We start from the raw sequence: 18497 nt of genomic DNA, 5'->3' as shown, positions 1-18497 counted from the left end.
TATATATCAGAATGATATTTTAAAAATCTTTATAGAGTACCTTACTCGGCCTGATTTGTGAGTCATTTGCTCTGTATGAGTGAGAGCTACTGGCTACAAATGAGGACACGCCTTGAGATCCACAGATTTCAGACAATTAACATGGGTTATCAGTCAGGTGGCGGAGAGGAAATACATTTTCCCATGATGACATGGAACCTAAACTTACACAGCTTTGCTTATCAAATTCAAACAAGTTCATCACTTCCAAATCAGACATCATGACAAGTTCCAGAGCTAAGATGAGTCTCACGAAGAGTATTTTTCCAGAAAGTCTTCATTTTACACTAAGGCACATTGAGTCAGATCCCACGTAGCTTTGTAACTGCCTTCACTGTACACGCCACAAATGGCTGCCCAGTAGGTACTGACTGACTTTAAAAAAGAAATCTACCTAAAGTCAGTGAGGAAGCCCACGTGTCTGCAATTCTATTATGTGGGAGGTGAAGGCAGGAAACTATCAGTTTAAGGCCAGCCTGGGCAACCTAGTAAGTTCTAGACTGACCTCAGCTACACAGCAAAACTGTCTGTCTTCTCTCTCACACACACCCTGTTTCAACAACAACAAAAAATCCCTGATGATCTTGACTGTAAGAGTGAATCTCAGGCTGGCAAGATGGCTCAGGGGGAGGAGGCACTTGCTGCCGAGCATGGTGACCTAAGTTCAGTTCACACGGTGGAAGGAGAGCACCAACTCCCACAAATACTCCTCTTACCTCTCCATACACACCACGGTGTGTGCATGCTCACATACAGACATGCACGCATACATACGTACATATATGTAATGAAAATTTTATGAAAGAGACTTCAGGGCAAAAAAATATGCAAACCCAATTATTAGTTTATTACACGCCAAGTGCCCTGTATAAAGGTCAATGGTTCATATCAATCTTTCATATGCGTGCCTTTTAAATCTATAAAATATAATGTACAAAATGCTGTTGAAAAACAATGAAAATTAAACATTACAGAAGACAGATGTAGAAAAATAAAAGGGGGGGGGGCTGGAGAGATGGCTCAGCGGTTAAGAGCACTGATTGTTCTTCCAGAGGTCCTGAGTTCAATTCCCAGCAACCACATGGTGGCTCACAACCACCTGTAATAAAATCTGGTTAAAAAAAAAAAAAAGAAAGAAAGAAAAAAGAAAAATAAAAAATGTAAAGATGACATATTAATACCAAAATAAGATGCAAAAGATGCCATATCTGTGTAGAACAACAATGACTGCTGATGGTCCTTGCAGAGGTACACAAACTCAGAGCAGAATTTTTTCACTCTGGTACAGAGGGTCAGATTCTGTTGGCAGGAACTGAGTGTGTTAGCGCAGTGACTGCCACAGACTGTGAAGAGCCCGAATGTTCCTGCTTTGAGGCTAGACACTCAGGATGTAAGTGACAATAAAGGGCATGGCCGAAAAACATGCAGCAAAAGTTCACTGGGCAGCATCGATTAACAACCGTTGCCGTCTAGAGAGAGACGGGGACTGAAGTTAGCAGATGTTAATTCCTCCGCACCTTCTAATCTGATGGAGCATAGCTATTGCATGTTATAAACCAAACCTCAGAACTGACTGGGCCTTAGAACCCTACATGATATAAACTGTGGTGAAGAAAATGTTGTCAACAAATAAAGAAGCTGGAGTAGGCTTTCCTGGGAGAGAGCAACGGTGTTTCTCTCCACTGGCAAACCAAGCCCGAGTCTTTCTTAGGAATGTTCGGATACGATACAGACAAGTAAGTTTCCAATTATGTATCAATGCTACCCAACAGGTATAGGACACCAAAGAGTCTGCTATTTTAAGTTAAAATTTGTCCAATAAATAAGTTGAAAAAAATTAGCTTCCTTCAGTCAATAAGATATCAACTGACAGTCCAGATCAACTGATAAAAGCAGTAATGAAAAGACAGCCCACATGGGCTATGGAGATGGTTCAGTGGGTAAGAGGACTTGCTGCTTCCAGGACCTATACCATAGCTCACTACTGTCTGTAACTCCAGTCCCAGGGGATAGACGCCTTTCTTCTGACCTTCTTGTGCCACTACACACAGAAGCACTAGCACATAACGTGGAAAAAGAGAAAACTAGTTTAAATTAAAAGGGGGGGGGGAATCTCACAGGTTGGTAAGATGTCTCAGATGGTAAATGCTTACTAAGAAAGCATTAGTACCTAAGCTATTCCAGAAACAAATGTCAAAAGATCAGGCATTTCCTTATAACCCAACACTGGGGAGCAGAGCTTCCCTAAGGTTGACTCCTGGCTTTCAAATGCACACGTGTGTGCATATGTACTCATAGTCCCATGAGCACACATGTGCTTTACACACACACACACACACACACACACACACACACACACACTTTATAAATTAATAGTGGTACTTAAAAATAACAAAATGAAGAAAGAGATATCATCCCTCAGTAGGAAAAGATCATTCCAATAACTGGCATTTTAAGATAGCATTTCAACTTAATTAACTAAGCAGTTAAAACAAAACCTACTGTAGAGGAAAAAAATTTACATATACTTAACATTAATTTGTGGTAATATAATTAAAGATTTCAACTTCAAACTTGAAGGCAGGTGAAATGGCTCAGTAAATAAAAGTATTTGCCTGGAAGGCCTAATGACTGGAGCCCCTGGAGCCCTTGTCAGAAAGCTGGAAGCAGCAGAGTGTGCCTGTGTTCCCCACACTCCTACTGTGAGATGGGAGGTGGGGCAAACAGAATCACCAGCAAGTCTGAGGGCCAGTTAGAGGGAGTAGCCAGCATGATAGAGACAATATTCTGCAAAGAAGGTCAAAGGTGAGACCAGATGCCGGAAAGTGTCCTCTGACTACCTGCAAACACACACATGCACACACACACAGTTGTACTTACACATGTACACATCACAAATGTGTGTATGCATATACATGATAAGATAAACCTAAGTTGAAAAAACACTTTAAACTGAAAATTTCAGAGAAATATCTTGCAAGTTAATTTAAGGAGATGAATAATAAACATTTCTATTGCCAAAATTGCTAAATTACTAAAATTATGATAAAAATTATCACAAAATAAATGGCATAATTTTGTATAACCTATTAAAAATATAAACATTTTAAAATATAGTGAAACCTAAAACACTGGCTAGCTTTCCCAAGATAGTTTTCTCACCCTTGTAAATCCTTTAAATTACTAAATCACTAGAGAAGAAATGAAAAGTTTGAGATTTTCCTATACCATAGCTTATATCTATCAAATAATGTAAGTATTGCTATAAATATCTTAGAGAATTAAAAAACATTTACCGAGAATCTGTAAAACATACAACTTCAATAGTAATAAACAACTAACTACAGCATCTTTATAAGCTCCAGTTGTCTACGTCTCAAAGTTAAGTAACTCAAAGTGTAATTACTGAAATTACACCTGCTATGCTAAAGTCTAGGAGAGCACTCTCCCAGCAAGACTTTACAAATACAAATTCCCAGCGAGCAGCAGCTGAAATGCGCACAGCATCCTATAGCCAGTCACCTGCTTTTCCCGACCGTCCCTCAGGGCAGCTCTTCCTTCCTAAGGGGGCTTCCTCTCTTTACCGTCCAGTTCTGAGGAACACAAGAAAATAACATATAATTCCCAAGGTCACTGCTACCTCCCCCGACTCTGCCTCTGTTTCTATCCAAGCCACTTTTCTTTCAGAGTCTAGACTTACCTCCCCATTAACAACGATCACCATGCTCCCTTCTCTACTTACTGACTTATTTACACATGCTTTCAGGGGACCAAGAATAGAAGATTAGACTATTATGTGTGCTGCTATAACAGAATCCTGGCGACGAGGTAATCTATAAAGAACAGGGACTTACTTCTTATGAGTGCAGACCAGAAGGCCTCAGACCAAGGAGCTGACATACTATGGACCTATCTCATGCACTGTTCCATAGCAGGGGGGTGAAAAAAAGGAAAAAAGAGAAAGAAAAAACAAAAGAAAATGAGTCAGGAAGAAAAACACATTTTTGATCGATACCCTAGTTTCTTTTACGTAACTAAACACCTGAGGCCAGGCAGTTTATAGAGAAAAGAGGCTGGCTGATCGACACCATCCATTCGCTCAAGCCAAGGGCCTCCGCCTGTGCAGAGCATAGTCGAAGGTATGCCAGCGAGTTCATGAGAAAGCAGACACAACATGTGGGCTGGAGAAGCCCGTTGAGACAAAGGGAGCCAGAGGAGAGAAGCCCTATTTTCTTCATCATTTGTTCTCACGGTAAATCATCTGGTCTAGAGCCTCTCATGAGAGATGAGCGTTAATCCTCTATGAAGGAGGTGCCTCGTCCTAATCTCCTCTCACTGGGTCTGTTAAATGTCCACCACCTATCAGTACAACCAGTTTCACTCCTGCAGTCAAGTCCGTAAGCACATAAATCTTTAAAATTTGTCCAAACTGGGGCCTGGAAAGATGGCTCGGCACTGGCTGCTCTTCCAGAGGACCCAGCTTCAATACCCAGCACCCACCTGGCGGCTCACAAGCATCTGTTATTCCAGGTCCAGGGGATCTGATGCTATCTTCTGGACTCTGAGGGTGCCACACTAGTGTATGGTAAACAGACAAGCGCAGTCCAAACTATGATAATCAGAATCCATTTCTATGCTCCACTCCAAACACTTACATCATTAATTCCCCATTAATTCAGAAAGCAAAACCTTTCTGATCTAATTGCCTTAGAGTCACAGGCGACTGGATTTCCAATAAAAAAGCACTAGGGAGCTAAACTGAGCCCATAGAGATAGTGATACTGGGAGAGATAGAAGACTAGGGAACAAATGTTTCTTCTCAGAACATCTGCCAAGGTAGGATTTTATCATGTGGGTCTTTAATACTATATAGTATCAAGGTTCTCAACCTTCCTACGGCTTTAACACAGTTCCCCATGTTGTGGTGACCCCCAACCATAAAATTACTTTCATTGCCATTTCACAACTGTAATTTTGCTACAGTTATATCAAATGTAAACTGTGGTATCTCCAGCAGTAACCGCTGTGAAAGGGTCTAAGCGGTTACAAGCTCTGGTTGGAGAACCCCTGCATGTCTTAGAGCTAGCAGCTCCTTCTCAGCCTATCTCTCCCCAAGATTCCATCCATCTGTCAGTTTTAAGATTTGTTACGGCTGTAAGTTTTTCTCTATATATTTTTTAAGAGAAATTTAGTAAAAGTTCAGTAAGAGAGAAGCTGGGGCTACTAGTCAGATTAAACTACCATATGCCTTTTGTTTGACAGCTAGTACACAAACTTATTGCTGTCTTGAAAAGAACTCAATGTATATGAGAAAACATTTAGTACCATTGAGGTAGTCTAACAGAGACTAGGGCAATTGAAGGATTTTTCAATCTTTTTAAATCTATAAGAGTATCAGTAAAATGCAGTGCTATTTAAAAACTTCAAGAGATAAAAGCCCAATTTATCGCCACATTCATCGGAGAAGGCATCTCACCCAGTAGGAGCACCTGAAACGTAAGATGAACAGCAGGAAGGCCACCTTTGCCTTCAGCAGCACGATCTCTACCCACAGTGCTGACAGGTAGCCAGTGTCAAAAGTGCGCATTGACATTTTCTTAAACTATACTACAGCTTGAAGTCAGGGATGGTAATGCCTCCAGACGTTCCTTTATTGGATAAGATTGTTTGGGCTATCCTGGATCTTTTGTTTTTCCATATAAAGTTGGTTATTGTCTTCTTCAGATCTGTTAAGAATTTTGATGGGATTTTGATGGGGATTGCATTGAATCTATAAATTGCCTTTTGGTAGAATTGCCATTTTTACTATGTTGATCCTGCCAATCCAAGAGGGGGAGATCCTTCCATTTTCTGGTGTCCTCTTCAATTTCTTTCTTCAAAGACTTAAAGTTCTTGTCATATAGATCTTTCACTTCCTTGGTCAGAGTTACCCCCCAAGATATTTTATGCTATTTGTGGCTATCGTGAAAGGTGATGCTTCTCTGATTTCCCTCTTTGTTTCCTTATCCTTAGTGTATAGGAAGGCCCTGAGAACTCAAGAACAATGGCAATGGGTTTTTGTTCCTACTGCACGAACTGGCTTTGTGGGAGCCTAGGCAGTTTGGATGCTCACCTTACTAGGCCTGGATGGAGGTGGGTGGTCCTTGGACTTCCCACAGGACAGGGAAACTTGATTGCTCTTTGGGCTAACAAGGGAGCGGGACTTTATTGGGGGAGGGGGAGGGAAGTGGGAGGCAGTGGCGGGGAAGAATCAGAAATCTTTAATAAATAAATAAAAATTTAAAAAAAATCTCCAATATCATTATTATCTTTAATATGTCCCCATTTTAGAAAAAAAAGAAAAAAAACTATAATATAAAACTATCACATTAAAGAAAATTATGTAATCAATGGCTCTAATTTTAAATTTTAATTACTGTTCAATTTATTTTAATGCGTACTTTATAAAACAGGATATAAAATCATGACTATAAGACAAATATCTGAAGGAAAGAACATGTGTGACCAATACTGGCCTCTGGCAGCGGCTTCCTTTAGAGCCTTTTGTTCCTCATCAACACACTGTGCCTGCAAAGAGTCGCCTATATAGTGTTGCTGATTTTCTAGAGCTAACAGAAAATTTTAGAATGAAAAACACGAAATCCCGAGTTTTGCTTGTCCTAGAGCTGTGAGAAGATCACACTACTGGGTATGTATGGACAGCACAGTGCCTCTCCCTGACTTCAGGAAGGTGCACACAGACGTCCTGGAGAACTACCATTTTATCACACTGAACTCTACGTGCCTCATGGTCCTGGAGCCTTGGAGACCTAAAAGGAGCTGAGAAAAACTGCATACTGCTGGGGCACAGGAATATTAAAACATATTTGGATGTATTAGCACATTTTCATAACAGGTATAAATCATAATTAAATTTCTACGGTGATATACTTAACCCAGCTTTAGTAATAAAAAGACGCCTACAGTCAAGAAGATGTCTCGCAGTAGAGAGAGCATTTCCACTATAACTGTTTCTAATGTAATTTTGGCCTTTTTTTCTAATTAGGTAGCTCTGTTTTCTATTTACCAGAATTAGAAAAAAATTATATACTTTCAATTACTTTGCAATATGTAACTATCAAACAAAAATACTTAGATGTGAGGTTGCTGGAAATTATTCTTAAGATTCCTTTAGCCTTAAAAATTATCATATATGCTGTCTCATTCTTATTTTTAATGAAAAAATATTAAAATTTATAGCTCAATTTATGATGAAATACTAAATATTTTAAAATAAAATGTTTAGCATCATTTTAAAACACTTCCTTATAATGTGATATATTGAGAATTATTAATGTATAATTAAAATAAACTATGGTAATGTTAACTTTCAAAAAGAAACAATCTGGTTCTTTAGTCTCCCTCAGAGACCCTTAAAGTAGAGGCTGAGTCCTGGGTGTGGCACCCTTGGGATTCCGTCGCTTTAAGAACATAGCACATCTCAGCTCGCTAGCATCTCAGGTCCTTGCAGGCATGCCCTCTGCAGGGGATACTGGAGTCCTGTTCCATCTTCCTCTCTTTCACTTTCCAGCTGTAGGTATTTGTTACACAATGTGTGGTCCCATGTTGTGTAACTGCTGTTTCTCTGGCTTATATGTCACCCTAATGAGCATATATACCTAATACAGAAATGCATTCAAGGCATAATACTGTGAATAATTTTAAATAATTTTTGGTCTTCACAGAATGTTAGAATTTAACTTCATTTTTAAAGCTATTACCAAATTTGAAATAAAAAATTAAATCATTGATTCTTTAAAATAGAGTTAAAGTTTCTTGCTGAATGGGGAATAAAATTCTGATGTCTTGGCCCATCAGAAACTATTTTTCTAGACAAGTTTAGCATCGATGACCCTGATCACTCTCTAGCAAAACAGCAACTTTCTACCTGAGAACGCTTTCTTCTCCCACTCACCCCTGAGAGGAGGATGATTTCAGCAATCCTCAAACAGCATCATCCCTACAAACCACCCCTTTCACGTTGTTAAAAGGATGCAATACATCTCTGGCTTAAGTTCCAAGATTCCTTTGGTGAGATGTAGGTTAGGCCTACACAACAGCAACTTCCTTAACAAACAGTGGAGTAGCTGGGTCCCATCAGGTTCCTCAGATGTTCAAACTCTTATAAAACTCTTATAAAAATGAGTAGCATTTGTATGTAGCCTAGACACATCATAACGTGTACGTTAAATCTGCTTTACACTGTTTACAAAACCTAGTGCAATTTAGCACAAAAATAACTGCTATCCAATATATTTTCAGGGATAATCAAGGGGGAAACGTCTTGTATATGTTTAGTAAAGTCATAATTTTTCCTTATAGATATGGAACCTGCAGATGCAGAAAGCCAATTGTGTTAGGAAGATTATCAGGTAGTCCCTTAGGTCTCCCAACCCTACCAGAGCTACTTTGATACAATACCCACGCTTGGATATTTTCCTTAATCTGCTCTTTCTCATCAGGTGGGAACAGTGTAAATTTTAAGAGAAAGCATGGAAACCAGTTATCACAACTTTCTAGTTGTCTCAGGTGTAGAAACTACTCTTCAGGAAGCCCGTGAGAAACTCTAGAGGAAACTCCTCGTATGATGCACACACTACCACTCCCCTGCTGAGCATGTCTAAGTAAGCATCCTTCAGAACACGCTATCACAGTAATCCAGGCAACTCCATCTCCGTCCCCACAGCCACACTAGAAATATGACTGCTTGATGGTTTTAGACAAAAAATAACAATTAGGAAAATCTTAGCTGTTCCTCTGAAATACCTGTCAAACAATCTACCCTAAAGACAGGAGAGATGCTCACACCTGGACCACAAAGGTACTGAGCACTGGGAATGCACACTCATGTAATCAGCTTAACAAAATGTTGCCCAAGTGCTTCACTAGCTTTAAAAAAAGCTTCCAAATTTATCACATGCATAGATGACTTCACTTATTCCAATTATGAAGCTTTGTGCTCTTTACTAGAAGTCTGGTTATCCAAAATGTGTGTCTCACTTGCTTTTTATTTGTTTGTGGTTCAAATGAAGCGGAAGAGAACCTGTAACACCCTGTTAAATGAGGGCTTTCTCTGGGCATCTTAACATAGGTGATGGTGTACAGTTACTAACTCCTGGAGAGTGCGCCCTGCACGTCCTCTGGGATCATCCGCAGAGGGACTGCTACCGCTAGTATCTCAGCCAAACAGCAGGCCTATCTCACCAGAATCCAGCGATGGCTCCCAGGACAGCGTATTCTCCAAGTGCTGCCTTCACAGGAAGGACCAGAAACACAGATGAGGGAGAGAGTCATAATTTACCTTTAAGTCAACCAAGTCCACTGGGTCCCTGAATGGCTTCCCTATGACTGTGTAAAACACAAAGGGTAGCTCTGCCTCTCTGTGTAGCTGGCATCTTTCCCCTGCTCTATACAATCAATCCTCTCTCGCTGTAGACATTCATAAACATAGGAAGGGTAGTGCTAGACCAGGATGGAGCAGCAATGAATGCGAACATTCCACCCATTACACACAGCTCCACATTTGTTAAGGGGAAAATAAGAACTTCCACTGCATAATGAAGTAAGGAAAAACTCCTGTACATTTGTTTTAGAATTTAAAGACCAAGAATAAAAAAAAAGAGAGAGAGATCATTATGTTAAATTAAATGTATTTGAATTTTTCTAGATATCATTATGTAAGGACAAGATTAAATTACTTCTCAAACCCATGAATATATGTTTTAAGATCAGTGCACTTGTCTGGTGAGACAGGCGTTAGAATAATAGGAAGCCCATGCTGAAAGCTGATTTAGTCTCTGCGGCTGTGATTAACAGCTTCAGCTCCACACTACCATCGTTACTACCATCCCCATTCTTGGAGTGTAAATCCTCACCTTGTACAGCTAGGTTTCCATTTAAAAAAGAAAACAAAAACAAGAGACTACTTTTTTTTTCTTTTTCCTTTTCTTTTTTTTTTTGTTTTTTCAAGACAGGGTTTCTCTGTAGCTTTGGGGCTTGTCCTGGGCTTATTCTGTTGACCAGGCTGGCCTTGAACTCACAGAGATCCTCCTGCCTCTGCCTCCTGAATGCTAGGATTAAAAATACAGTGATCGTACTTTAAGTATTTTAAGTTAATTACAGAATGAGGAATGTAATCAGAAATTAAAAACAACCGATTACTTTCTAAAATCTGATTTAATCTTAAGCTATGTAAAAGAGGGAAACTAAGATACATATTCTAAATACCAATACTTAGAAAAAGCCCAAGCTGCCATGAACTACTACAAGAGTTTTAAATGCAGCTTTATAAAACAGTAGCTAATGGAAACTAGGAGTTCTCGTCTCCACTTAAGAAGTGCCTGCATATAGTAACGAATGTGATGTTGTATTGTAACCCAATTCTTTTTGTCTCCACAATAGTTTGCCCAATTACATTCTGCCGGCTCCAAAATTATATTCAATATTTGGTCAACAATATTAGTGCAGCAACAACAGTAATCTACATTATTTCCTTTCATTTCATATCCTATGGTTTTATCACTACTGTTTTCCCTGTAACATAATAAGCTAATACAGGCCTTTGTCAGCATCTACACAACACCCTTTCCTAATTTAAAATAACTACAAGGTTGCACATTACACTAGTAGATTTGTAATCAACTTAAAGATAATGTGTTAAAAGCACAATTAAATGTGTCATAACAGAGGAAGGCCTGGTAATTACAAGCAGTGCCATGGTAGTGCAGAACTGTGAAAAATCGCCACCCAGTGGTGCGAATGAGAACTGCAATTTGTTTTTGTGTAAAATGAGCCCCTGGGAGGATTACTTCAACTTCATTACCGAATGAACTCTTGCTGTCTTATGTGAATACAAACTGGCTACTCAAGGGAAAGAATGTTTTCTACTGGCTCTACCCTCCCTTTATTCTCTTTCCGCACACTCCTCAGTCTACACAGGCCAAGCTTTAGGAATCTTGGTAAGGAACAGGGCTTTCCATAAGCGTGAGCAATTGTATATGAATACTCTAGATATTCCCATTATCAAGGGCTTTGGTTCTGCCTGGAGCCAAGATTTCAAGCCAGCATTAAGCAGGAATATAAGAGAGGTGTTCTTCAGGGGGAGAAAGAGAAGGGACTACAATTTATTGTGACCTTCTTAGAAGCAGGTTATAAGGGTAAGAAGATAATCTAATCGATTCTGAAGCGACCATTTTGTCAGGAAATTGTTTCCATATGCTTTTATCATTCCTAAGCCAGAAGATAAGAAAACAAAACCTGTAATATATCTACTTCAGACGACAATTTTAAAATCGCACGTAGATATATACTATATGGTTTGGTTTCTGTTTGTTTTGTCGTCCCTCCCCCCGTCCCCGCACCAAAGGGTGTCTCTCTCTCTCTCTCTCTCTCTCTCTCTCTCTATATATATATATATATATATATATATATATATATATGTATATATATATCCCTGTTTGTTTGTTTGTTTTGTGCCCCGCCCCCCCACCAAAGGGTGTCCATGTATAGAGCCCTGGCTGTCCTGAAACTTGCTTTAAAGACCAGGATGGCCACAAACTCAGAGATCCACCTGCCTTTGCCTCTGGGGTGCTGGGATTAGAGGTGTGCACCATGACCGCTGGTTATACTGAGCGGCTTTAATGAAAATTTACCCCTGCATTCATGTACTTGAACACGCGCTCCCCAGTAGGCGGTACTGTCTGGGAAGTTATGGAAATTTAGGACCTGGTGCCTTGCTGAAGGAAGTGTGTGTGTGTGTGTGTGTGTGTGTGTGTGTGTATGTGTGTGTGACAGCCTCACCTGACTCCTAGTTCCCTCTCCTTGCTTCCTGTAGAAGACTGAAAAGTTGAGATGCTATCCTTCCACTTCCTGGTCTGCCTCTGGCCTGCCTGCTTTCCCTGCTGCTATGGACTCAGTCCCCTGGAACCACAGCCGAAATAAACTCTTTCTCGTCTGAGCTGCTATGGACTCAGTCCCCTGGAACCACAGCCGAAATAAACTCTTTCTCGTCTGAGCTGCTTTGGCTGTGGTGCTTCATCACCGCAACAGAAAGGTGACTAGCACGTATTCCAGAACACATGGGTGTGGCACCACCCCTGCTAACAACCAACTCACTAAAATATCCCCCGTGCACCACTTACCTACCTTTCAAAGTACCTCCATGCGGCGTGCTCTGCGACTAAAGCAGCCGCTACATAGCGCCCTGCCACAGTGACACGACAAAAAAGGGCGGCTTTCCAGAAGAAACAAGGTTTAAAGTTTGTCGCTGCAGTTTTACAGATGACACAACAGTCCTAGTAACCGTCAGGACTAGCATCAAGAAAGTCAGTTAAATCCTTGAATGCCGACAGGTCGACAGGTGTAACTGAGGTCGTGGTGGCGTGGACCGCTCTCCCCACCTCTGCAATGTGCCCAGGGCGGCATCACTATCTACTGAGCCGCATTATTAACAGTGCACCACACTTCATACGCCTCTTGTTTCATATCAACTAAACAAGTATAAATTAAAATTTTCAAATGCTGATAGTGCAGCATTTAAAAACTGCAAGAGTACAGAGATTAAAAAGATAGGCTCTGGGGTCAGATTACCTAGGCTAACTCCAGTTTTCTTTTTTTTTTAATATTTATTTATTTATTATGGATACAATATTCTGTTTTGCATATATGCCTGCTAGAAGAGGACACCAGACCTCATTACAGATGGTTGTGAGCCACCATGTGGTTGCTGGGAATCGAACTCGGGTCCTTTGGAAGAGCACGCAATGCTCCAGCCCCTAACTCCAGTTTTCTTAGACAAGGAGAAGAACCTGTGTTCTCTGTGTCCGGTGACAGTACCACCTCACAGGTTATTCTGAGTGTTTTGTGCACATTAATTTAACTCCACACTAGTCCCATAGGGCAAGTACTGATAGCATGCTCAGTGGCACCGGGGATTGCTAAATAGGCTCCTAAAGCTAGAAACGCTAGCACGGGTTAGAGCTGGGCTGTCAACTCAAAGGCGCTGGCTGGAAAGGCAGCATTCTTCCTCCTACTTAACTGTAGGCCTGGGCACTGCCCCTGCGGAAGAAGGAAGATGATGTGACAGATGAAAAGAGAAATAAGGCAGGACATGAGAGCAGAGAAATGATTTTGGTTATAGCATAAAACTTCAGGAGAGCTAAGTCCACAGAACACCAGGTATACAATTTTTTTTTTTTTTTTTTTTTTTTTTTTTTTTTGCAAGGAAATCAGTGAAGCTGGAAGCTTTGCAGCTAAAAACCAAACAGGGTTCACCAGACACAAATCTGAGCTGATGGTTCCTGAGAGACAAGGAGGCCTTGGAACTCTGGTCTTGTTGGGACATATGAACTAAGTGTAATACCAACTACACTGCATATTTTACTGTTTTTGTAGGATTATGATAGAAGCGATTCCTCTTCATAAATCTCAAACAGAAACATACAGTCCTGGGAATATCAATCATCTCAGTCTAAGATGATCCTGGGATGGCTTGCTCAAAACACAGCATGTGAGCCTTTGAGAAAATTAGTGTGGCTGGAGCAGACAGAACAGCTGCTACCGAGCATATTAGAGTAATTAAGTCTTGGAAATTCCCTCACAAATAGCAAATCTTAAGCCTCTAAGACGTCAGAGTCTCAATCAGAGATGCTTTCAACTCCAGTCTTCCTTGGACTAGGCAAGGCGGCCCACAGCAAATGAACTTTACCTGCTGAGGCAGGAGACTTGCAAAGTCTAGAGAAGCTGCAAAACAACCGATGAAACATTTGATCGAGGTCACAGAGACGGCACAAAGGCAGAGCCACCGCCCATGGGCAGACCTTGTCTCTAATATTCCATGCTGGAGGCGGAAGAGGTAGATGGTAAAAAGATTTATGAAAACTCTACACACTGTATGTGACCTCACACACACAAGTGTGCCACCGCCATATTCTTGAAGTACATGGGGACAAAGAAAAAAATGCCATTTCTAATTGTGAATAAACAAAACCTGAGCAAAGTTCTCCACATTTATCTGAAGTTTATAGAGACGGTTTCTTTTCAAAAGGGAGAGAAACAGAAAACAGGGGTTAGAAAACCTGACTTAGTTGGAATAAATTCCTGAGAGAAGAATATATTGCCAAACTCCAGAAGACAACAGTCTCCAAGAGGCCTGAGGGTTTTCTGGAGTTTTGCTGTATGCAAATTCAGGAGGTGAGAGGAAAGGCCAGGAGCACCTGCAGCTTCCAGGAGACTATCACTGGGGCTGGCAGAGCCTGGCTGGTTGGCTGGCTGGCAAGGCACTTAACTCCTGACAGTAAAGGAAAGGTCAGAGAAGCAATCTGATCCATAGTGCTTTCTAAATTACACACACAACTTACTCTGAAATTTGAGAATATAGTTTAGAAATCGATCATACAATTACCAAACTAATTTTTAAAAGCATTCATCTAATTAGACTTTGTTTCTTAAAGACTCACCTAAGAGGACAAATCCATCTGCTTCTGGTTCCGATACCGAGGGCTTTTTGGATTCTGGAGGCTTTCGGAAGAAGTGGAACATAGCCGCTACTGTTGCTGTCTGAAACAGACATTCTGTATGAGGTCAACTTAAATGGGACAAAACTCCTGTCCTTTTTAGCAAGGAGCCTGTCATAGAGGTAGCACAATAACAACTCTGAGGTTGTCTACTGCCAGACTTAAAGCCATCAAACCTTCTCTAGATATTAGAAGATAAAGGTACGAATCAAGATATATCTGTTTATAGTTGAAAATCTGTTTCTTGAGAGTTCACAGTGTAATCGCTAACCCTTTCTAAGGGTGCAAAAAACATGTAGGAAAACGCTCCATTTTCCTGAATATATCTTTAGATACCACCTGAATCTAAAGAATTTCACAAACACAGAATAAATATTAGTTTGAAGGGAGGAAAAAAAAGACTTGTCTAGGCTACTTCACTGCCATACTTAACTGAAGCCTCAAAAAGCCAAGGCCACTTAAAAAGAGCGGGAAAGACGATGCTGCAGACACCTTCACCCTGGTTACCTGCTCCAGGAACTGTGCTGGACCCACAGCCAACCCCAAACTCCAATCTAGACAGATCTTTGTACCAGGCCTTCTTTTGGACCACCGACCAGCTCCCAAATGATGACTTCTCGTCAGTTAGGAAGTGTGGCCTGAGCTTAGGCTCATTTCCTGCTGCTTCTCTGCATCTTTTTCCTCGGGCTTTCCACCTTTCTCTCCTTCTGTGCATCTCACTCACTGCTTCTTGTGTCTGACTGGAGCTGCCTGGCTTCTGGCCCCGGATGTGTCGCTGCCTTTATCCTTACTCTCTCCTCCTCTCTCTTGTTCCCTAGATTCCTCCTCCTAACTATTCTCCCTTCTGTTCTGCCAGCACAGGTCAGCTGCTGACGGCACCGCTGCAGCAGCACTGAACTCGTATTTTTAGGGAAGCCAACTGTCAACAACCTACAGTTCTGGGACAACCATTCGCAAGAATATATGGTCTTAAAGCAGCACCCCAAAGTTAGAAGGACCCGTGAACAGCACGGTGGTCCCGGTGCTGCTTCTGATGTACGAGTGATGGCGGCCATGGTAACTATGTCTACGTGAGGCCCTGCGCACACTCCAGGCTCTTTCCCTGCTCTATTATTTTCAGTATTTTAAATATTATCTATAATAAGCAAATTTTACCACTGCAAAAGGGAAAATGTCCATTTACTCTTAAAAATCTATTATTTGCTAGCAGTGATACTTTTCCTTTTCCTGAGCTAAGCTAGAATTGAGTCCGCCTAATAGGCAGACATGGGATCTCAGGGGTACATTCACATTCTCAAGCCACAGACTGGAAGAAGAAACCTGCAAATCACATGCTACACTTCAATAAAGCTATGAATATTGATAGCGCATTTGGGTATTATATAAACATTTTAGTTCACAATTATTAGAAAACCATCTCAAAGTTTTAAGTCAATTTGTGTTTGGACAGTTAATCTCTATGTAAAAAACAAAACACTTCTTTATGTATTCAACACAACCAAAACATGAAGGACGGTGTACTCACTTCTAATGACAGACACTGACCACATTCAGCAGGTATGCCAGTGCTGGCCAGGACAGACCTCAGGGTTCTCAAGTAGAGGGCATAATACAATTATTTTTTCTTACTAATTCAAGAATTTCTTTTTAAGTAATATCACCCACAATAAGACTAAAACATTAAGAAAACATCAATTTCTCAGGCTTATTATCTTTTGAATTTCACTAGACTCCTAATTAATGTAACTACACTACAAGTGAAATTCCTGCATGACTGAAATACAGCAGCAGCCACTTTATGATAGAAGATATATATGTATATTTTTAAACACATTTTCTTCTTTAAGCTTATGCCAAAATTAAAAGAAAACGTAAATTTCACACTTCTGAAAAACTAAAATCCTAAACAATGTGTAATCCTCTTCTTCTGTAATGATACATTATGAAGTGCATAATTATGGGAATAAAATACAAATGTAGAAAAGTTTACTAATTTCTACTGAGAAGTACCAAAATAGTACAGGGCTGTGCGCCAAGCTTTTAGCAGTTTTAATCTTAGATTAAGAATGCTCTAAACAGCACAAATCACTTCCAACAGATCACTACAAACTACAAAAGCCCTGGAAGACTGCTCCTTAGGCCATGCGATGAAGTGAAAAGGAAAGACTTTTGTAAAAGGATCAGTGTGAACAAGGGTGTGGACAGGACATCAGAGGGAAACCTCACTACAGTCACTGTGTAACATGGAGGGCCTGCTTGTTGGGGTTTTTGTCCTGCCTGGTCTCTGTCCTCCCACCAGGTCCCACAGCCATCTAGCCCCAAAGAAAATCACACAGAGGTCTACATTAGGTTATAAACTGATTGGCCCATTAGCTCAGGCTTCTTATTAACTCTTACAACTTATATTAGCCCATTATTCTTATCTATGTTAGCCACATGGCTAAATGTAACAACTATACTAAGTAAGACCTGGGAGAAGGTGTACTGAAATGGTAAGGAATACAGCTCAGTGACTCTCATTGTACTAAATGCAGCTAAAGAAGGGTCAGGAAAAATTGACCGATACGTCCAGCAACAGAGAAAAGAGAGCAATTAAGCTGAGTAAGAAAAGTAGGAAAGGACTTTTTAAGAGAAGATAAACAGTATGAAGACGCCATAATGAGATCCACTCATTATTTGTATGCTAACCTAAAAATTTCATAACAAAAAGAAGAAAACAAGTTGTTTTTCAATATGATTTTAAGGCATATTAGAAATTTAAATGTTATAAAAACTTAATTTTTAGGCAGGTGGGAGAGCTAGCACTGAGGTCAGAAGGGCGGCAGAGCTATCCCATCTTGCCACCAGCTGCAAGACTCGGGAGAGCAGGCCCTGCACCTTATGTGGGCAGCACAACAGGGGCAACCCCATTGGTGAGCCAGCCCTGATACTGTGAGCATAGAACAGCTGTCCCCATTACTTACCCATCATGTGGCGGCCCGAGTAGGAGAGAGATGCCTCCCCCCCCCACCCATCAACACCTGAGGCAGGTAGAGATCTAACCCTGAGAACATGAGGGCAGGAGAGCTGCCCCCGCCCCCTGCCCTTGGTGGCAAGGAGTGAACACAGCAGGGCAATGCAGAAGACCTCACCCTGGTGGTGAGGACAAGGGAGAGTGGGAAAGCATACAGAAATCAGAGGAATCAACTTTCTCCCTCTACTGTGTGGTCCTCAAGGATGAAATTCAGGGAGTCAACATTGGCAACAAGAGCCTTACGTGTTTTTGTTGTTTAAAACTATAGATCCCAACCCTATGGTCTAACTCAGTTGAAGCAAACTGAAACAAAAATCGTCTTTTTTTTTTTCATGAATGAAATTGGGGCAAGAAGGGGAGGAGGAAGAAGAGAAGGCAAAATGATTATCCGAGAGTATCATTTACCACTAACTTACGTTTTGTGGGCCTTTGCTTTGAGCTACACCTGCTGGATCACGATGGAAAGTGCATTTTTTCGTTTGGGTAGAAAAGCCAAAAATGAGGAGTCACAAAGCCAAGCAGAACTGAACGGTAACATGCTATTGCTAGAGACGCCAGACACAATGATTGAAGAACAGGGAAATCAAGCGGGAACTAGAACCTGGAACTCTGCTCACAAGTTCATGGCTGTGGAAGCAATAGGCCCTAAGGAGAAACCTGCTACTGTTAAGCTCAATCAACTTGACGTCAAATGAATTCTAAATGCACACGGTTATACCCAGAGGTAACTGCTGCACTCAGTTTTGGTCATAAAAGCTTCTGTTTGCAAGACGTACGGCTAACACAGAGACTCATACTGGGAAAGTGCCAGTAATAAGTAACTGTTAAGTAGGCAGCTCTAAAGACGAAATCTGTATCGGCTCCACCAAGGCTCAGGGAACATCGTAGAAGAC

At 40.9% G+C, this 18497-nt stretch overlaps 2 protein-coding genes across 3 annotated transcripts in view; one reads left to right on the top strand and one right to left on the bottom strand.

Annotated features, from left to right (window-relative positions):
- LOC126513754 (60S ribosomal protein L23a-like) overlaps window positions 1-18497 on the top strand; it is a 313598-nt gene that overhangs the window by 254472 nt on the left and 40629 nt on the right. The gene's annotated exons all lie outside the window — the stretch shown is intronic.
- The window catches only part of Umad1 (UBAP1-MVB12-associated (UMA) domain containing 1), a 190221-nt gene that overhangs the window by 159770 nt on the left and 11954 nt on the right, over window positions 1-18497 (bottom strand). For both annotated transcript variants that reach the window (XM_050162305.1, XM_050162304.1), the window contains exon 2: window positions 14535-14634. In XM_050162305.1, the coding sequence (XP_050018262.1) occupies window positions 14535-14616 (82 nt within the window). In that variant the 5' untranslated portion in view covers window positions 14617-14634. The remainder of the gene's footprint in view (window positions 1-14534; window positions 14635-18497) is intronic.

Source organism: Alexandromys fortis, unplaced genomic scaffold, assembly GCF_014885135.2.
Source record: "Alexandromys fortis isolate MF-2015 unplaced genomic scaffold, M_Fortis_MF-2015_v1.1 scaffold_110, whole genome shotgun sequence".
Lineage (NCBI taxonomy): Eukaryota > Metazoa > Chordata > Mammalia > Rodentia > Cricetidae > Alexandromys > Alexandromys fortis.
This window is presented reverse-complemented; position numbering and strand designations above follow the sequence as displayed.